The sequence below is a fragment of the Nicotiana attenuata genome, unplaced genomic scaffold, assembly GCF_001879085.1.
Source record: "Nicotiana attenuata strain UT unplaced genomic scaffold, NIATTr2, whole genome shotgun sequence".
In the NCBI taxonomy this organism is placed as follows: Eukaryota; Viridiplantae; Streptophyta; class Magnoliopsida; order Solanales; family Solanaceae; genus Nicotiana; species Nicotiana attenuata.
In genome coordinates this window covers 36,178-58,453 of record NW_017671243.1, presented here as the reverse complement: position 1 = coordinate 58,453, position 22,276 = coordinate 36,178, and the positions used below count along the sequence as shown (strand labels likewise).

Sequence of the window (22,276 nt, the reverse complement as noted above, 5' to 3'; positions counted from 1 at the left end):
AAATATGAAGAACGTAAACGTAAAACTGGTCAACAGAAAAAGGCATGAATAATATAAAGTGGTATTATTAAGGTTGCCAAATTCCAACAAGTGTATCAACAAAATTGGCGAAATATTGAATCACCTATCTTACAACTGCAGGCTATGTAAACAAATACATCTACTCTGGATCCAAACTACAGTACGGTGCAGCTGTCCCTTATGATTATGGTCCCTCTATCTCTATGTATTAGCTGTATCCATGAAAGAATCAAGAACTCTCCAATCAGAGATTAAACCACAGGATTGAGCCACCACTCATACACCCGGACACCAGTAGAAATAGCAGCTGCTGCTACCGCACATGATTTACAGTTATCCGACTCAGTATTGTAATAATGCAACGAACCTTGTCGAGTTCCTGTATGAATACCCAGAACTGGAGTTACTTCCACCATCTATCTGGAGCAGAAGCATTCTCCTAGTATTGGATCCCCACCATCATAAGCAAGAGAACGAGGTTTCCTATACCGGATTTCGTGTCAAAAAATCATTAACTGCGAGACTGGCATCTCCATGTGACACAGCATCTTCAGGTTCTGGCATGTAGAGACTTGACACAGATGCCTGAGCATTTAGGAATAAATGAACCATCAGCATATAACATTTCGTGGAAGAAAACCACAAAAAAAAAAAGAGTTGAACCAAAAGGAATGCACAGAGATTGGACCAAGTTAAGATGCTTAAATAATGACCCCAGATCAACATATCTACACAAACAGGTTTTTTGGGGTAAATAATCTACAAAAACAGTTGTTAAGAAAGAAATGTAATTCTAAATAATCGTTGAGAAAAGAATTATTCTGGAATAGCGGAGTAAGAGGAGCAAAGGAATAGGGTTGATACCATCATTACATGATGATAACAACACAAGAAAAATCGAGCTCATGAAGTTAAAACAATCAAAGACAATGTCGCTGAGAACAATGAAGTAGAACACCTACAGATAGATACTGTGGAAGTCAAAGTTCAAGAATTCTTATTCATATTGCAAGTCTCAAACAGAAAGGAGAAAGGAACCTGAACTTCATGAACCGGTTAGGAGTGATCCTCAGGTGTTTCAGATTCTTTTTTTTTTAATTTTTTTTATTTCATGACCAAGAAATCCCCAGTGACTAAGCTGGCACAACCCCAGTTGGCCCACAGGTTCGAAACTAGGGAGAGTATGAGCCCATCCCTCTACTCTAACAAAAGTACCTGGTTCCTTGTCAATGGCAGGTTTCGACCTTGCGACATGTGCCATATTGAGGACAACATGACCATGAACTTACATCATTAAGAAGACCGGAAGGCTTTACAGAGGGTTGATCAAGAGTTGACCAAGTTTGGGTTGACCAGTGTTGACCACATTGACCAAGACTTAACCATAGAGTTAAGATGTCTCAAACATGGTGGTTCTACTACATGCCCCACGACTACTTTAGTTATGTTAAGTACTTGGACTTGGGCCCAAGACCATTGTTTCAGTGATAGTATAAGTTGAGTAATGTAGGTTTTTTACCTATTTTTGGTGATACGTTTATGTGAGGCTCTGAAAAGAACTCCTTGGGGTGCCATTGAAGGTATAGATCTTCTTCCTTTATCTTTGATATCTTTGGATCAGTCGCTACGTAATTACGATGTAATTAGTTTATATACTAATTGTGGCCTATTTCTATCAATTTGGTTCCTAGATCATATCTTTCTATCTCTTCTTCTGACTCTATTCTTATTTTCTTAGGGAATTTCCCTTGTTTACTATTTCTTTCAGTCATCACCTATCCACACATCCTTGTAGAGCAGTTTGCATTAAATACATCAATATAATTCAGGAAGCGAACACACCTTTGCATCAAACTGCATCTCTCCAGAATTATCGGAAGTGAGGCATGCACCATGGGCTTTCAGCCATTCCATACAATCCTCCACCCCATCTGCGTCCTCACTTTCTTCAGTTGTCAATAAGACACTTGTGAAGCCTAAAACCTGAGCAATGTAGGTGACTGGAACAGTAGGACGATATGAATGAGACATACATCTAACAGCCGCATATCGTATTTTTTCAGCATATAAATCTGCAAAGAACAAGTATACATCATCAAATTTTAGCATTATTGATGCAGTAGCTAAATTTGCACCATTCAGAACAAAACACACCCATAAGACAAGTGTTAAGGTTAGGAGCTATCTTGTATAATCTGAAAAAGGCAACATAGTTTCCGGAGGACACAGCTGCTCGAACTGATAAAGCATGTTTGACAGCTTCGTTCTCTCTGGCCTCTGCTGGTAATCTGGAAAAGAAAAATGCACAACAAAATACCTTAACATTCCACATTTGATAAGAGGGGATATCCCGTAAGTTTTAACCATGTTTTGAGCAGATTTTCTCAAGCTACCAGCACCCAGGTGTATGAAAATTTGACAGGATGGCCAAATATACTATGAGTTTAGACAAACAAATGGTATTTAGGCCATAGAAAGACCACCATTCAATTTCGCGCTTTGGCACTATGTCACCTTTTGCAATATACAAATAAACTCCATAAAATTATGGACTAAATTGTGGCATTTGAGATTTCCATCCAACTTAAAAATAGCTTGATGCCTTTTTTTTGTAGGTCATTTCGGAAACCACCTTTCCATCTTTTCTGCACACATTTTCTCTTCTGTCTTCTTCCACCACCCCCTTCCCACTACCACCAACACCAAAACCTTCCCTCCTCAAATCTCTATCTTCTTCTTTCTTTTGGTTTTCTTTCTTCCTTTTTCGTTTTTCGGTTCCCTTTATTTACATAACTGAAGGTAGGAAACAAATTAAGATGAACAGGGGAATAGACACTCTTCTCCTAAATCACACACGAGCTAATCTGTTCAGAGGCAGGGATTGAAGTGCGTGATTTTGATTGCCAGTGAATAATCTTCAATGCAGACTCATAACTAGCTAAAAATATGAGTTGGTGATTCACATTGGCAAAGCATGTCGCACAACTAAGTCATAACTAGAAGGAATATATCATAGAGGATTTGTCAACTACATGTGTCTGCTGCAATTTAACCTCACAATCATCCTTAAAGTTGCGGAAAGTCACCAATAAGATTATGTAACACGCAAATATAACCAGATTTCTTCTTCCACTTTTTTTTTTTTTTTTGGTATTGCAGATGCCCAAGAAAGTAGACAAAGGATAGTCGAAAAGGACTAATCAGAGGAACTGAGAGAATACTCTTGGTGCTCATGAACCAAATAACAGAAGAGACTGGAAGCAGAGAAATAAGCGGCAGAACAAGTGTGTTGCAGAAGTTCCCCAAAAAAGTATGCAAGAATGGCAGTACAGTAAGCAGTTGACTAACCTAGACATTGCTAATGGCAGATCTCTGTTGTTACTAGAGTGCAAAATCACACAGAGTAAATTATATGCTGCAAATTCCATATCGCATCCCTTGATTCCTTCTGCATAAAGTGTTTTTAGCTGTGACTGACACTGCACATACCAGAACTAAGAGAGTAAGTCCAAAAGTAACATTGAAGCAGATATGCCAATGATGTCTTGGCAACAAATTGCACGTTTAAAAAGGCAATTTAAAATTGCAGTTGCTCCAGCATGCACACTCATTTAAAACAAGAAAAGACTGAAAAGTTTAAAAAACAACTCAAGGGAATAGTTCAGAAACAACTTTAAAAATTGCACGTTTAAAAAGGCAATTTAAAATTGCAGTTGCTGCATGCACACTCGTTTAAAACAAGAAAAAGACTGAAAAGTTCAAAAGACAACTCAAGGGAATAGTTCAGAAACAACTTTCAACACCACCAAATGATCTCAGGGAGGAGATAGGGAACATCTACATCTCTTTAATCAAAATACATAACCAACTATTAATATAAATATACTGCTCACTACACACTACTGCTTTGCTTATTGATGATGACCAAAGAAAGTAGAATGCTAACAGAAAGAATCTGCCAGCTAGAAAAGAACTAGGATATAGGTGAAACCGGGGAAAATTGTAGGCAGTCATCCAATCCAGTAATGTAATGCCAAAGTACAAAAGCATCAGGAAGGAGTGACCCAATGTTAGTAGCAAACACCAAGTGAGACGGTGTCATTTATGAATCTGGACACATAATTCAATATAAGGATTTATTTTTGGCATGAAGTGGAGCATTCTTATACCAGCAGCCCCCCCTGAATCATTGGCTGTAAGAAATATAATGGCAACACCACCAAATAATTTTTTTTAATCCGCCAAATAATCATATTGCATTTTACCAACTTGCCTCTCTGTCCCCTTCTAGGGTAGGGGTAAGGCGGTGTACATCTTACCCTACCCAGACCCCACTTGTGGGAAAATACTGGGCTTCTTGTTGTTGTTGTTGTTGTTGTATTTTACCAACTAAACTTTCCTTGCATGTAATGCGGGTGTATAAAAGGATTTGAACCATGGAAAAGGCAATACAAATTATATCCTCAGAGAGCCAAAACCAATTCACCCTGATATACTTAAACTTCTGGACTGGAAGCCCCAGTAAGGGATTTCACTAAGACTAAATACCACAGCTTAGTATGCAAATTTGACTTGAAAAGGATCCAGCATCTAATAATACATCAAACGAAGAAGAGTCCAACTAAAACATAAATGGAGTGGGAATAGTCTCAAACATGTTAACCTACCAGAAGCTTCATAGAAAGATTAAGAAGCTTCTGAGAAGTTATGTCAAATTTCGAGATTCCCACCACGGAAAGGACATACCTGATTATACTCTGCCAAGTCCCCAACTTCAATTGCCAATCGACCATGTGTTTCATACACCTGAAACGGAAGGCAGATGAAGAAGATATTAATAAGAAAGAACAATACAACTTCTATAATATGAAAAGATCATGCAGATCATTTTCAGAAAATACCTTCAGAGCCTAGAAGTGCCAGCGCATATGATGACAAAAAATTTATAACTTGCTCCATTTGTAATGAAATTAGCATAAGGAAAATACCTTGACTGTTAATTCGTTGCGTATGCGTTGGACCGTAAGATCTTGGCGTATTGATTTTAACTGATCACATTTGTAAAGGTAGTTTTTGGGAGAGCTTTGAACCATATTTAACGCTTTTTCCAAGATTTCTTCTGGTCTCACCTGCAAAAGCAGAATTACATTTGAGAAATCATCAACACTTGCAAAGTGAAGAGTGTCGACAGACATAATGCATTCCCCTTAAATCTCAAGCAATGACAGAAAGGATCAACAAGTCTACCGTTGCAGGGTCCGGTGCAGAAGTAAGACGCAAGTAGCGTTTCTCAATTTCCTGGCATGTTCCTTTGACAGTAAGAGCATCCCAATCAATATCTTCAACAGCATGGTTACCATTTTCCTCAATGTTTCTGCTAAGCACCAAAGCAGTAGCCCTTCTTGCGTACACATTTCCAGCTCCGTCATTTCTGGATCGAATATCATTACTTGCTACTCGACTTCCATGCCCTCTTTCAAAACGCTTCGATCGGTTTTCACGTCTCTTTCTTTCCTCTGGAGTATCTGCCGCTACTACAGCAGCAGACTTATGGGCCGATTGACTACGTTCCTTATCACTATCACTGGATGCTTCACCATTATCTGCCGTATCCATTACGTCACCAACACACTGCCTCTTAGCTGGCCTAAAGACATCAGCTTTGAGGGTTTTCCGCTGTGGTAAAGAGAATTTCATATGACTCGAATTATTCACCTTGTTATCTGACTTTCCACCTGAAAACTGTACAAACTCACTCAAATGAGAGATATTTTATATGGTCATATGGATCTAGTGTCAAATTGTCAGAAGCCAACAGGTTAAAACACCCCAGGCTACAAATTTAAGCAGCACTAAGCTAAAAAGACCAGTATCAGATGTGCCAAGCTCATGTAAAAAAACCTTAATTAGGTCAGGACAGAGTTCTACTTATGTACCTTTACCAACAATTTAACATCTATTAACACAGTAATAGGTCCAGAATGATCTTGCCTAATAATGAAGTTCCTTTGGTTCATGCAACAACAAACAACATACCCAGTGTATTCCCACAAGTGGGTTCTGGGGAGAGTAGTGTGTACGCAGACCTTTGGTTCATGCAATGCGAAGAAAAACACGGTATGCTACCTAACCCAAAAAGCAGTCGCTGGTAGATTTCACTTAATAGCATACCATTAATATGCTCTAAGAAACCTGGACAAAATGAATAGTCTTTTCATGAATTATGGAGGATTCTAAGAAAATAGGCTTTGGATAACATAATTCCCAATCTCTGCCACAATTCACAATAAGAGTATGATAAAGAATTATTAGAATTCAACATCTTTTTCTTTTGGCTGATACTATGCACATTTAGATTTGCCAATACACTAGACAAAAGGGACAAAAATAATCAGGATCAGTAAACCAGGGAATGGGCCAGAACAGAAAGTAGATTCACGAAGCTGGAGAATCCTAGAGCTGAGAAATAAACCAGTCAACAACCTAGACCACCTCTTAGCTTCTTCTTTTAAGGCAAGAGGCTGAAGCTGGTGAAAAATAGAAAGAGAGAACTGGAAAAAAAATTCTTCAAAGGCAGAAAACCAATACCTGTCTGTTCCAACTCCCATACTTAGAAGCATCAGGAGTGACTGATGCAGGTTGAACAGTTGGTTTCTCCTCTACCAAAGGCTCCCACCTACTTTTGTATCGCCTACTAGGACTTCTTTTACTTGTTGGAGATGAAGAAACTGGAGCGGAGAATATTACTCTTCTGCAGAGAAAAAGATAAAATCTAAATAATCCCTTGAATTTGGTCAAAGAGATAAATGAACATGAGAGCAAATCCATCAGCATCAACAGCAAAAGGCTCATGATCACGATTCTGTACCCTAATCCGGGAAACTACACTATATATGTTGAAGCATTTTGTTTTTGACTGTTAACAAATACTTCAGCAGAAAAACAAATTTTAAATGGTAAAAGGAAGAGGAACATGCTGTTTGATTCTAACAACTATCGGCAAAACTTATTACGTTTAGCAATTCTGTAAGATAGCAACCATAAGCTAGGTGAAATACAAATGCAGAGATAAGATACTGTGATTAGTCCACATCCCACAAAAAGATGCAGTAATTAGTCCATTCATGCTCTATGACAGCTACTTTGGTAAGTCATACGTGCGTGCACTGTACAGATTTAGATATTCGTGTAACCACATAGCATGTGCATGCACATGGTTTGCATAGCAGCTTAGAGAAGAGTGAGGTAGCATACTCCTTGTTATCTGCATCCACACTGGGCATGGGGAAAAGAGGCTCAGTGTCCCAGTCTCTCGTATGAAGTGTACCATCAGCAGTTGCCTTTTTGATAACCTGCAGATTATGGTACATTTAAGTAACAAAGGGACAAGGCAAAGAACCAGAACTCGGTAAAACGACATATCATTATAGTGCAAACAGCTCAAGCGTTACTCAATAATATCAACTATAACTCATTATGGTGCAAACAGTTCAAACGCAACTCAATAATATCAGCACTAACACTTCTGCAGATGGGACCCAAAAAAAATAGTTAAGGAAAAACGATCATCATAGGTCACAAACTTCACAAACAACACAATCCCAATATTTAACTTAGCAATTGGCTTCATAACTACAATCTGTCCAATGCAATAGGCTGCTGCATTGAGTAGCTAATATGAATCATGCCTAAGGAAGGCAGAGGGTTTTGACAGTAGAGACATATCCCTACACAACTGCAAAAGGAAATTTCAAATCTTAAAGCACTTGTACATTGATTACTACAGTTGAGAAAAGAGTCTTGTAATCGAGGAAGTTACTCATCAGATGGGAAAAAAAGAAGATGCTCTGAAGGCTTAACTAACCCTATACACAAACTTAGATACTCCTGCTTATATTTTTTGGCTTTCTGGTGTAAGATGACAGAGATATATGATGTCGACCCTTTTTCCTCAGCTCCAAGATGTGTGAAAAGGGGAAGGCTGAGTTTTTGCTTTGTACATAGCTTCAACTTGGTGGTGTTTCTATAGAGTAAAATTCCTCATGCGCTTTGTTCATCGATGAATTTCATGCGCTTTCTCAGGCTCTATAAGGGTAAGAGGAGAGGCACTGTATCCTACTCTCACACAATTACAGATGCCACAGAGATACAAAACTCAAAGATGCTGGAGTAATGTGATTGACAAGTTTGAACACAAGTGGAAGACACAAGACATGCTCCAACCAAGACATATAACTCAAAACTTTTTTATCACTTTTCCTTATCCAAAGCTGTGAGGACAGAACTGAACATGCCGTTTAAGTAATGAATGTCAACCGGAAACAAATGAACACAATGTCGATGTGGATGGTGAAAGAAAGCAGATTGCTATCAGACAGAATAACCATAATATTTTCTTCAGAAGCACAAACAGCACAAAGTTAGGCTCTCCGTACCCAATAAAGGTAAGAAGGGAAGCCCTAAGAGGTGGGACACGTAACAGAAAGGGTGAAATTTTCATATAAGGAGGCCCTTGAGAACATAAAAAGAGGGCCCGTATAACATTACAAAAACTACTAAAACATAGTTCCTTCAAAGGCTCAAACTTAAAAGAGACAGGAGGACTTCAATCTAAAAGGGCATACTTCAGTATCTAAAGCACAAGGAACCTTGGTCTTCATTCATATCCCAATAATGTATTTGTGTGCTGAATCAGCCTGTCAAACCTCTAATAAATCATGTTTTAACCATCTTCAAAATCCTTATTTTGGGAAAAGGTCATATCTATGTAGTGCTAAAAACCCAACTACAGAAATGTCTATTCATGTCTCTAATTTGAATTCTTCTAATTCTATGGCAATTTCATCATCAACACCACTTCTGTTTTCTAGCTGAATGACAATCCTCGCTCCATGCTCTACCATTATTATCTGAGAATATACAATCTGAAGACTCACAAGTCTAGAATTATCTGTGTAGAATGTATTACATGGCAGGAACTGGAAAAGGACCAAGAGAGAATGTAAAAATACACTAAGATACCTCCTTCATGACAGCTTGGGATGACACCATTTGAGCATCATCCTTGCAACGAGCCAAAGCCCTTTCAACATAACCACGAAGTGATTTTGGAAAAGCATCAGGCTGCAGACAACAGAAAGATCACTTTGGTTACACAAGGAAAATTGATAATCCACTACTTATTTGATGCAATGCAACAACAAGTACCACGTTACGACATGTCACAATGATCCTAACTAATAGTCACCAGTACAATAAAATACCAAGGTTTCCCAGATAGTGTGGAGACAATACACAAGCAAGAGCAGTTAAACTAACTTTCATCAATGAGACCTAACGTTTGAATGATCAATCATAACAACATAGAAGATTGCAGCGTTAAAGTATCATATAGCAAAAAGCTGCCAAGAATATTAACTTCCTTGGATGTTCAAAAAAATCAGTAGTCTTACCGATACTGAGATACTTTGCATAAGTGATTAGACTAACTTAATACAAAGATAAAAGGTAAAAAAGATTGTGCAAGCAATTAATTAGCCGAAATGCTGTATTTGCAACATGAATGACAATATTAAAGTTAAGAATTAAGAAAGTACAACTATAAAATAAGCAAAAGCATTAAACTTGAGAAGCATAAAATAGGTCAACACTTCAAAATATAAATAATAATAATAATAATAAGTGGAAAAAAGAAATACGCAACAATAGATGGTATATACACCACTGCATTTACAAGAAGCCCAACATGCGTAGACCAATCAATTAATTATTAACTGAGTTAACAACTTTAGCAAGCCATCATGTAGTTTTCCACTCCAAAAGCTGTAATGATGCCAAGCAGGAAAAAGTAGTTCCGCTATTCTCCAACCTACTCCTGAAACTTACACTTAACAAAATTTATAACTGGGAAAAACTTTGCCCAGCTTCTACCATAACAGGATTTATATTTACCCAGAACTTGCATAAATCTCGGTAGATTTGTTCACTATCTCAATCTGTAGATAAATGAATATATAACAGACACGTTTAAATTACCAAGTAAATGATTATCAAATAAAATATATCTTCCACTGAAAGAGCCAAGCTACGAGTGCAATTGTTTTCTCCCGGATTAAATATATGAGCTTGTCCATAGGCGACTCATTGGAACAACTCAAAAGGTTCTCCTAATACACCAATGGTAGTGAGAGCTTTTAAAAGCCCTTATCTTCATCTGTAGCAAAGCATCCACAACCAACCACCCAAGCTACCAATCCACTGTTTATCAAAATACTTTCTGCATAACTATTCTGCCAATATTGCTCATAGCTTTTTCAAAAATCTCCCTTAGGAAAAGCACACGCATCAAAGAATATATGGAACGCGTAATAAATTAAGTTAATCTTGCTGGTGTTGATAAAATTATACCGCTCACCAAATACGCTTTGACAAGTTACTCACCAAATGCACTTGATAAATAATAGATTGTTGTCGGAGGTTCATTGGCTACTTAAAGGTCTATTTTAGTACTATATCATTCTTGTCAAACATAGGATCATTTGCTATTAAAAGGATTTCCTTAGAACCATATCATTCTTTTTGAAGACAAAGTTAGGTAAGTTATATGAGAAAGCAGATCATAAGATGTCACTTGGCACTTAACCAATTCGAAGTGAAGCTTACAACAAATATAACAGAAAGGGACACTAGCACATTTAACTACTAAACTGATCTATATTTATCACTTAACCAATTCTAAGAGAAGCTTACAACAAATATAACAGAGAGGGACTCTAGCTCAGTTAACTTCCTAACTGATCTACATTTTGTATTCTTAACCAGCACATGATGAAAGATTATCAAGAAGCAAGTGAAAAAAAATGATCAAGGAAAAGGTGTCTGACCTTGAGAGCATTATCAGCAGCATGAGATGATACTTTTTCAACAGTTTTTGGTAAGGAAACGCTGACGTATGCAGGTTTCGCCGCTGCATTAGTTGTATAGCTTTGCTTATCCAGCTTTGGTAATCCCATGGTCAAGGTTGGAGTTATTCTAGGGTTTGTGGGAATCTGTAGTTTGCTTGCACTGCTCGTGTCTGCTGATGTAACAGTTTGCTGTACAGTGGGCAAGGATGACTGATAACTATGGGGCATCTGATAAGAGGGCTGATATTGTGTGCTTGGTCCTTGCGGACATGAAGAACTTTGTTGAGTACGAAGATTGTCATGAGAAGGGGTCACGTCTAAAGGCTTTTGACCATAAGACTGTACTGGATCAGGCTGCTGATTTTGGAAAGAGGGAGCCCAATGTTTCCAGTAACTATCATGAACAGTGCCACCTACAGCAGGAGACTGACAAAAAACCATTGATAGTTGAGTTCATCAGGCGAATAAAAGAACTCCAAAGTTTGCATAACATGAAATGAAGAGTAATTTGAAATGGCTTTTCTCAGTGTATTGAGTAGTGAAAAGCAAAAAAATGAGGGACTCCCTGCTGACTGCAATGACAGTAGATAACATATCTTCTTCTGGTGAATAGTAGGCACTCAACAATACAGGATAGAAGTTGAAGAACATCCAGATTGTTAAAGGTACAGTAAACACAAATGATATTTAGACAGCAGAGTTAAAAGAGCATACAGGTATTGCTTACCAGATCTTTACTAGCTTGTGGAACAACAGAAAAACTAAAATAGCAAGCTAACCTAAACTGTGATCCACTTAGGTATGTAAGATTGTATCACTAATTAATTGGAAAGCAGCCTTCGGTAATTATACTAGAGGACTTTCACATTTAATTATTCCAAAATTATACAGCTGGTGTTTCAACTTTAGAAAACCATGTTGTGATTGGGAAATTCCAAGATTGGCTCTCTTGCTAAAAGATCTGGATAAGATGACTTTATTAACTGATGAAGCTGATCAATTACTCTGGTTGAGGCAACAGAATGGTGTTTTTTCAACTAGGCTCTTGCTACAGTAAGTTAAACAAGGTGCTGAACAGTACAGTCAACTTGCCCTGGAAGATGATATGGAAAACTAAAGCTCCTCAAAAGGTATCCTGCTTTATGTGGTTGTTAGCTTACAATGCTTGTCTGACACAAAGCAATTTACAGAGAAGGGGAATGAGCATTTGCAGCAGATGCTACTTATGCAACAAGGAGGAAAGTTCAGCAGCCATCTCTTTGTGCATTACACAGTGGCAAGGCAACTAGGGGATCTGTTTTTCAATCTTTTAGACTTGTCTTTGGTCATGCCTTTCACTGTGAAAGACCTGTTGATCGTTTGGGGAAAAAGTGGGATCAGGAAACCAGCAAGAAATCTGTGGGTTACAGTGCCAGCTTGTATCTGTTGGGTTTTGTTGACTGAAAGAAATGCTAGGTGTTTTGAAGGGAAAGCTTTTTCTATACTAATGTTAAAGTACAAACGTCTTTGGTTTTTTGCTTTTTGGTGCTACCCATAGGATGTAAAGGATGAAAACAGTATGTTAGGTTTCATAAATTCACTAAGGAATCGATTTCTGCATAGATAGGTACCCCTCTTTTTGTTTTTGCACAGGTGTTCTCCTGACTTTTACCTACAAAGCACTTCCTTAGTGCTTTTCTGTTTATTCTATAATATACTTACCTACCAGTTCAGAAAAAACATATAATTTCAACATGGAAACATTAATAGAAAATACAATAGTTTTAGCCTTGTCAAGTCAAGTATATATATGGATTAGAAAGGGGGGAAAAGAAGAAGAAAAATTTCAACTGTCCAGTTTGACATTTCAATGTGCTAGCGTGTAATCTTCCTTAATGTCGAGTTCATAATTTTCTAAGGCACCACTTCATAGGGGCACTTGTGAAGCACATCCATCAATCAGAGACACGTTCAGTAGACTCACATTTTCTGCATTAGTTTAGTTGAGACACCCATGGTGCCTTGAATGACTCAGGAAAATCCTACTGATATTTTTAAAATTTACTTACTAGATGCAAGAATCCTAAAATCTATATGAGCATGATACATTCTTTATCATCCATGTTTCCCATCTCTTAGGCTACTAACACGCCGGTTTTGAATTTATATGTGAATTACATGACGACAGGTATTCAAATAGGAGTCTCTAGGCCTGCATAAAAGTTTAAGTAATCTAATACTGAGTACAGAGAGCAACTTATTTGTGAATTGCATGTAAAGGAAAAACCTGCACCGCAGCCAATGCGGACAAACCAGGTTCTGGCTTGCCAGGTGGAGCATAAGATGCCGAGGCTTGGACACCTGAAGCTGAGTATCCAGCAGGGACGGGGCAACTCAGACTGGAAACATTAGAAACAGAAATATTTTCTGTTCCAGGAGCACAGGTGACATCATTTTGTGTAGGGTTGTAATATTCGGCCCATTGCTTGTACTGTTGCTGATACTGGGAAGCTGCAGGGGCTGTGGTCGAACTGTATGCGGCATTCGTATCAGAACTGTAGCTGGGATACTGATGGGAAGTGTATGCTGCATATTGCCCTTCATGCCATACATTGGTCTGGTTATTGTAAGCACCACTTGTGTAACCTCCAGATGTCTGGTAATCACCAGGATTGTAGTAAGTGCTTGAATAACTTGCAGGCCCAGCATAAGACCCAGTATTCTGAAATGAGGAAAGGGGCTGATAAGGAGCACCTGTATTTTGATATGCTCCCGGTGGCTGAGAATATGATTGATTAGATTGCTGTTGATAGCCATTATCACCTGTATTTTGATATGCTCCTGATGGCTGAGAATATGATTGATTAGATTGCTGTTGATAGCCATTATCACCTGTATTTTGATATCCTCCTGATGGCTGAGAATATGATTGATTAGATTGCTGTTGATAGTCACTATAGTAAGCAGCATATCCTGTATTGCTGTAGCCATAAGGATCAGTACTTTGATAGGTGGTATAGCTACTATAGTCTTGCTGTACATTTGTATCACCGGAACTTGGTGTAGTAGCACTAGTTGCAACATTCAATCCATCTTGAACATTCCTTGGAGGCGGCACAGCTCGTTGATCATGATCATAACCAGAATGTGAGAGAACTCCATTTTCTCTGGCGTAGCTATCTGCACTATGAGCCCATGGTGTGACTGTAGAATTTGGAGCGGCGTAATATGAAGACATGTGATGTTGGTTTGCATCGACAACCTGATGATTCTATAAAGGAGAAAAAGGATTCCAGTCATATAACAAGAAATCAACCCATGTGAAAATACTGTGTAACAAAGTACAGCAAGAGAGGTACACAATACAGTTCAAGAAGAATAGTAAATATAAGCACGTTAAAAGAGCTTTAGTGGCCGGGAATGAAGAGAAGCATTAAATGCTTTCACCATTCAAGTGGAGCAAACATTTATCACAAGATGCACAATGACCAGAAATTATACATGTAGTGAATGCCCTATCCATAAAAGGCAAGAGCAAACTAGCTTACAGCTTAACAGACTTTTATGCACACAGTTGCAGCTCATAGGAACCAGTTTCTCAACATAAAGATAGTCATAGTCTTGCATCAAACAACAAGATCTATTTACACTTGTTTCACAATAATGTCCACAACCAGCAACTTAAGCATTAGCATGCCACACCAATTTACCAAATATAGTATTGCCTTTCATACTTATACTGATGGTTAAACAGACAAGGCTTCTTGATTTATTACTTCCAAACACCACTAGCACAAGACAGTCAATTACATCACTTCAGTATCAGAGATTCTCGAGTGACTTGCCGTAGCTACATCAGGAATTCTTACCTTTCTATATCTCATTAGTAACCATTAATAGTTGTATATACATTTCAAAAAGAAAAAGACAAGAGTATTTATGCAAGTGAGCTAAAATCCAAGGACGGCATGAGCATGTCAAACATCAATCCTACCCAAAAAAAAAAATCTTCACACGAAGTAATTGGCTTTTCAAAGAATACACCTCCCATAAGCCTCATTGGTCCCATCAACAGAACCCCAGAAATCTCTAATGTGATACCAAAGCAGTAACAGATGGCACCTACTCTGCACCTAAAACGGCAAAACCTTACATGTTACACTTACTTTCTCCTAAGTTGGTTTCTTATACTTTCTCCTAAGTTGGTTTCGTATACTTTCTTCTTAGTCAGTTTCTTGCACTTACTTTCTCCTACCTACTAATTATGTATCGAGTTAAATTTACAAACTCCTAAGGTTATCAGAACAGATATATACTCTCTCAATGACTCAACCCCCAAAACACGGCAATGCTTTTTTTTTTTGTTGGTTTAATTATCAAGAATGTGGAACACGCTGGCCCGACTAATCCAGAATGGTACCATGCGAGAAGACAAGCAACTTTTTCTTTAATAACGATCTTTTTGAACAATCTTAAGTACTTTAACTATGAAGTATTTAAACAATTTAGGTTTGGGAGAAGGTCCAAAATTGCCCCTCTATTATGGTATATAGTTTAAGTTTGTCCCCCGTTATACTTTTCGTTCAGATCCACCCCTATCGTTAAGAAACTTTCTAGAATTGCCCTTAACCCTAACGTCCCTCCACCGTGGCACCTAATTCCTCTATTAATTTGTCCATATCAGCTGCCATATCAGCAAGTCCCACGTTAAAATTAACCTCATCATCACACACCAGACTCCATGACCTTTGTCTTCCTCTTTAAATCCAAAACAAATTCACCATTAAAGTAACATCCATTTTCAACCGCAAAATATATCATATGGTTTCTTGCTCTCCAAAATAAAAAGAATCACCTTCATCCGCCCATGAGTATTTAGCCATTATCCATTTTCCCCCACTTTGAGATAAAACAAACAAATTATTAACCCGAATTTTCTTTGACTTAGTTCAGTAGCCGCACCATTTTTTCTTGTCCAAAACTCGATTTAATCCGAACAAAATCAATCCAAATGCTCTCAAATTCAGAGACAAGTTCTTCTACTCAATACCAAGTATGCTTGACAATACCTAAAACTGATTTCAAACATAAAAATTTGAGTTCTATTCAAACCCACTTCAAAACTTTAAAAATGGCGGTTTCAATTTCTTGCTCTAGACTTGAGCCTTGGGGTTTGCTCCCTTTCAAGGTCTCAAGTTCGAAACCCACTGGGTGCAAACAATTTCTGAAGGGCCATCGGACTGGGTAAAACCTGAATTAACCGTGGTGCACTTGCGGGAAACTCCTTGCTGAGGGCCTGTGCACCCCCGGGATTAGTCGGGGCTCTTAGAGACTCGGACACCCGGTGCAAATCAAAAAAAAAAAATTCTTGCTCTAATCCAACAACAATCAAAGCATTAGGAACAATTTAGCCCTTCAATTCCAGCATCAAATCACACAGAGAACCTCCAAATCTTCTATGAAGCTCATATTTTAAAACTGACATAGTGAAAACGTCGAAGAACTAAATGTCAAGTAAACTTGATTTTTTTTTTTTCCAGATTCTTTGTCAATTCAGCTTCATAAAAACAAATAATGATTGAATCTAGCTACACCCACATTTTTCCCCCAATCAAACTTCAAAGATCCATTTAATAACTCAAAACTTCAGATGGCTTTCCGTGAAATCAGATCTGGTTTTTGAGATATTAGGAATAGAGATAGCTTTCCTTTGAGAATTTTGGTCGCTGAAGAAGAACAAGAAACGTGAAAGAGGGGAAAAAAGTGAAAGAAAGAAAAGAAATAGTAGAAAATATTTTTCCGTGACTTTTAGTGTGTGGGACCTGCTGACTTGGCAGCTGACATGGACAAATTAATAGAGGGATTGGGTGCCACGGTGAAGGGACGTTAGGGTTAAGGGCAATTCTAAAAAGTTTGTTAACGGTAGGGGTGGATCTGAACGAAAAGTATAACGGGGGACAAACTTATACTATATACCATAGTAGAGGAACAATTTTGGACCTATTCCCTTTAGGTTTTAAAATAGTCTCTATATGTTGGGCAGGAAGAGTATTGTATCCGATTTTGACTCTTTGCTAGACCTTCCGCACTCCTTCAGCCTATAGGATTTTTTTTCATATCTTCGTCTAATAGATCTTCCGCACTCTAATAGTAGGATTTTTTTTTCCACCTGTAGGAGGATGTGCTCTTTTTTTATGTATTCTCTCACTACCTTCTTGGTACTTTTTTTAATAAAATCTTTACCTTTCCATAAATTTAAAAGAAAAACAGATGATTGTGATTTCTAGTACTTCTTATAGTTTTTGAATATAAAATTTTACTTAAAATATTCCGAATTGATACCCAAATTTACAAGAGCTATTAGATGTATTTACCCGGCAGATCCAAGTACGGGTTCGCGGGTTTGGTAGAACCCTATAAGTGTGTGAAAAATATAGAGTTAGATCAACATTTTAGAACTCACTCTTCAACTTGGTTCGGTATCTGCCACTGTGTTTACCCTCATATTCCTAACAGCACAATCATATTTGGTATGGATGGAGTAAATATATAAATAATATCAAAAAGGAAAAACAATAGCAGGACAACCAAAAAACTCACTTATCCAACAAAAAAGGAAAAAGAAGAAGAAAAAAATTTTAATTCCGTCGGCCTCATCCCGCAATATCTTAGTGTTCATTTTGACAAAATCATCACATATGCTAAGTATGCATTAAGCCAAAAAAAAAAAAAAAGAATATGCGACAAGGAGAAACTATATGGGCCATAACAATATACATCTTTCAGAAACAAAGTTTGAATAAGAGAAAAGAAAGCAAAATTCGGGTGGTTACCTCCTGTGGACTGGGATCCAAAGTGGCCATCGTGTTAGTAGTGCTTCCTTGATTCATCATCCTCTCATTAGCATCCTGCTTAAACAAAAAAAAATCGCATTCAGACATTTATGACAAAACCTGAAAAATAAACAATAAACAGGACACAACTAGCTAAGATTTTAATTGCAACCTAATGGTTACAACTCTACTTATTTACGGTGGTTCAAATCCCACAAAAGTTTTCTTTTCTGCACTTCCATCCCGACTATTTACCAGCCCGCCCATCACTCCAAAAGAAATATTGCAGAAAAAAAGAACCTAGCTAGGACTGGAATTGCAGCCTAATGTTCACATATCCACCTACATATATCCACCTACCTGTGTCACTGGTGCACGGTCCCAATCCTCTAAAGCTGTCCTTTCCTAAATTCTATCCCGAACTATTTACATGCTCACCCAAGGGCGGACCAGGCCGGTCAAGGGTTCAACCTTTAAGATTTTTAGTATTGAACCTATTGTATTTTAAAATATGATACAGACCTACTATTTGTTGCAATATTAGTGAATTTTTATACACAAATTTATACACCGCATAAAATGTACCCAGTACTATAAGGCTGCATCCGCCTCAGGGCGTAGCAATCCAAGGGAATTCAATTGGATTCCCTTGATCGGAAATTATATTGCGCAACTAGAAAAAAAAAAGGAATTTGTTTGGATATATATAAACTGTTGAATCTCTTGTCTTAAGGTAAAATTATAGTATAGTGCCGAAATGATTAAAAAACTTTTAGCTCACAGGTTCAAATTTCAAGTGTAATATTCTAATATTATTTTCCACAACTCACAGGTTCAAAAAAGAAGAACCTAGCTGGGACTGCAATTGCAGCCTAATATTCTAAGAAATTTAATATATAAAAAAAAGGAAAATAAAAGGACTAACCGAAATCTGAATAATTCAACAGCTTGAGCCTTCAAGGAACGTGGTTACAATCAGCCTCGAATAAAGCAGCAACAAATTGAGATAAAAATAAAACAAAAAGAAGAAAAAAACAGAGAATAGATATAAGAAAAAGGAGAAATACAACAAATATGGATTGATTGGGAAGAGAAAGTAGTAAAATTATTCAGATTGAAGAACAGATAGTATTCAATGTAGAGAAGGAGATTTTTGATGTATGAACGTCGGTCGGTAGAGGAAAAATTATGGAGATTGAAATAGAAATATTGCAGATGTGTTGTGTGTATTTATGCGTGAGTTGATTATAGTCGAAAGACTTCTCAACCCGTTTTGACTTATTCGGGTCATGATTTGGGGGGTTTGGCCAAGGGAGAAATTCAAAAATAACCAGATTTACCACTGGTCATTGAAAAATAGCCAAGTTTCAAAAGTCATCGAAATTTAGCCACTTTAAATCTGAGCGAAAACACTATTCAAAATTCGGAAAAATACGCCCGCAAATTTTACGGGAGTTCCAGCATAAGTATGCTTGAACTCCCGTAAATTTTACGGGAGTTCCAGGATAACTATGCTGGAACTCCCGCAAATTTTACGGGAGTTCCAGCAAGTATAATTGTCCAGTATAATATACTGGAGTGAGTTCCAGCAAGTATAATTGTCCAGTATAATATACTGGAGTTTGGAGCACTGGTGCTCCAGTCTCCCGCAATTTTTACAGGAGTTAGCAAAGTATATCGGTCCAGCATAATATGCTGGAGTTCGTACACAAATGCACCAGAACTCCCGTATATTATACTGGACCGGTCCTGTTGCAGCAAAATAGTGTCTATTTTTCATTGACTTGATAAACGCTGACTATTTTTCATTAACCAGTGTGAAAACTGGCTATACCATGATATTTTATCAGGTTTGTGTCCTTAGGTCTGGCGAAGTGCACAAAGTCTTAATGATAGCTATTTAGACAATAATCAAAGTTTGTAAAGTTTTTAAAGTTTAGTTCTTTCATAATCTAAAATTTTAATCACGATTCTAAGTAAGCCTTTGGTAGCATGTATTAAAGAAAATAATATATGTATTAGCTTTGGTATTATTAATCCCTTGTTTGATAATAATTTTCAACATATCGGTACTATTTTTATACATAACAAAATCATGGCATTAGCAATATCATAGTTTTAATAAGGGTGTACAAACAAAATCGATAAATCGCACCAAACCGATAATCCGAGTAAAACCGGGGGAAAAAACGATCATGGGTTGGTTTGATTTGGTTTGGTGTTGGAAAAAAAACAGACTACAATTGGTTTGATTTGGTTTTAACTAAAAAAAAGGCAAATGAAACCAAACCAACTCGACATTGCATCTATTCAATTTTTAAAATTATTTATACATATAAATATTTATTGTAATTGTAGACAATCAAAATTTTACTAAATTTAAGTCCATAAGAAATTTAGATTTTAGCATAAATTAAATATATACTAGTCAAAATAAATATTATGGGCTAGTATGATCGGGTCAATTATTTAAATCTAATTAAATTGATTTAAATAAAGGTCCAATATTTTATTGGGCTAGCCCATAGTTGATCTTCTATCAAATGGGTCGGCCCATGTGCCTCGAGCCCCATAAGCCACTAGGGTTTTCTTGGAGGCTACTCCACCCAACACCTATATAAAGGGGTCAAAGGAAAATGCTAGAAGAAGCAAGGAAGGAGAAGCAAAGGCTAAAGAACCTTTGAGTTTGAAGAATAGCATCAAGATCTCCTCCGCATCTGCAATCTTTGTGGTCAAATCCCAAAGGCGAACTCAAATCATAGGCGGGCGGCTTCAAATCTTCCGTTCGTTATAACTCAACACCAAATCCTGGTTTGTGACGATCTTCTAATTGTTCGTGACGCACCACAAATCTGAAATCCAGCTAGTTCAAGATCAAGATCTCAAGCTCTTGAACCATCGTTCATGAGGAGAAAAATCAGAGGACTACTTCTCTTTAGATTTAAGATATTCTAGAGATTGTAACCCCATCACTTGAAATCGAATATAATAATTGTCATTATATTTCCTGTCTTGATTATTATTTTTCAGGAACGAAAATTAGTTGTTACAAATTTTGGCATGCCCAGTGGGACATAACAAGATCGTTCACTTTGGTACATCAGAATGTTTGGTTAAGTGATTCATAAAAGGACATTATTTTTCTTGGTGCTTCGAGTCTTCTCTTGATTTCGACAAGCCTACACCCGGCAAGTCTTGAAATAGGAGCATTTGTAGACAATTAAAATTTTACTAAATTTAAGTCCATAAAAAATTTGGATTTTAGCATAAATTAAATATATACTAGTCAAAATAAATATTATGGGCTAGTATGATCGGGTCAATTATTTAAATCTAATTAAATTGATTTAAATAAAGGTCCAATATTCTATTGGGCTAGCCCATAGTTGGTCTTCTATCAAATGGTTGGCCCATGAGCCTCAAGCCCAATAATCCACTAGGATTCTCTTGGAGGCTACTCCACCCCACAACTATATAAATGGGTCAAAGGAAAATGCTAGAAGAAGCAAGGGATGAGAAGGAAAGGCTAAAGAAGCTTTGAAGAATAGCATCAAGGTCTCCTCCATATCTGCAATCTTTGTATGTGGCCAAATTCCAAAGGTGAACTCAAATCATTGACGGGCAGCTTCAAATCTTCTGTTCGTGATAACTCAACACCAAATCATGGCTTGTGACGATCTTCTAATTGTTCGTCACGCAATACAAATCTGAAATCCATCAAGTCCAAGATTAAGCTCTCAAGCTCTTGAACCATCATTCACGAGGAGAAGAATCAGAGGACTATATCTCTTTATATTTGAGATATTCTAGAGATTGTAACCCCAACACTTGAAATCGAATATAATATTTATCATTATATTTCTTGTCTTGATTATTATTTTTCAGGAATGATATTTAGTTGTTACAAATTTTATTTGTCTACCAATGCCCCTGCTTCAAGACTTGTCGAGGCATAGGCTTGTCGAAATGAAAGAGAATACTTGAAGCACCAAGGAAAACAATGTCCTTTTATGAATCACTTAACCAAACAGTCTGATGTACCAAAGCAAAACATCTTGTTTTGTTATCTCTTTCAGAGAAGAATTTAGTTGCGCCATCTGCGTCGGTAAATACCATGATAACCACGTCGCATTTCGACTGCTTACTTGCTATGTGAATTAACCATCAATGTGAAACTAAACAGTAGTATTATCAAACTCCTAAAATAACTCGGCATGTCGCACAAGTAATTAACAAACATGGCTGACTTCCCTTTTATGAAAACAAAGGGATGAACTTAAATTTATTAAGTCAAACCCATTTTTATGTAGGACCAAGTAAAGACTAGCAAATTTAGTATGAATTCTCTTGCACTTTTTGAACCAAGAACACTTCCCTTCCCTGATTCATAATTGCCTCATATTCATTTTTATTACTTTGTAAGGCTTCCCAAATCCTGATCAACAAGGAATTACTCTTTCCTTGAAAGAAAAATTCTTGCAGGTCAAGAAAACACAACCTCTTTGAAAAAGCTATAGATAGAAGTGTTCCCTTAGACTT

General features: G+C 37.3%; 1 protein-coding gene across 4 annotated transcripts; it reads right to left on the bottom strand.

The window, feature by feature from the left end:
• Positions 1-31: 31 nt before the first annotated feature.
• On the bottom strand, positions 32-18,962 carry LOC109206994 (SAC3 family protein A). 4 transcript variants are annotated; one of them, XM_019369871.1, is made up of 15 exons: positions 18,663-18,962; positions 17,738-17,812; positions 13,659-14,175; positions 13,192-13,560; positions 10,905-11,351; positions 9,043-9,144; positions 7,276-7,373; positions 6,610-6,772; positions 5,269-5,763; positions 5,010-5,150; positions 4,768-4,827; positions 3,370-3,500; positions 2,176-2,309; positions 1,864-2,093; positions 32-606 (listed from the first exon to the last, which is right to left on the bottom strand). In XM_019369871.1, the coding sequence occupies exons 3-15, from the start codon at positions 13,986-13,988 to the stop codon at positions 505-507; spliced, it is 2,802 nt and encodes a 933-aa protein (XP_019225416.1). In that variant the 5' UTR covers positions 13,989-14,175; positions 17,738-17,812; positions 18,663-18,962; the 3' UTR covers positions 32-504. The 4 variants fall into 4 exon arrangements, with proteins under 4 accessions (XP_019225416.1, XP_019225417.1, XP_019225414.1 ...); XM_019369872.1 differs by having other exon boundaries at positions 13,797-14,175; XM_019369869.1 differs by having other exon boundaries at positions 13,192-14,175.
• Positions 18,963-22,276: the final 3,314 nt, after the last annotated feature.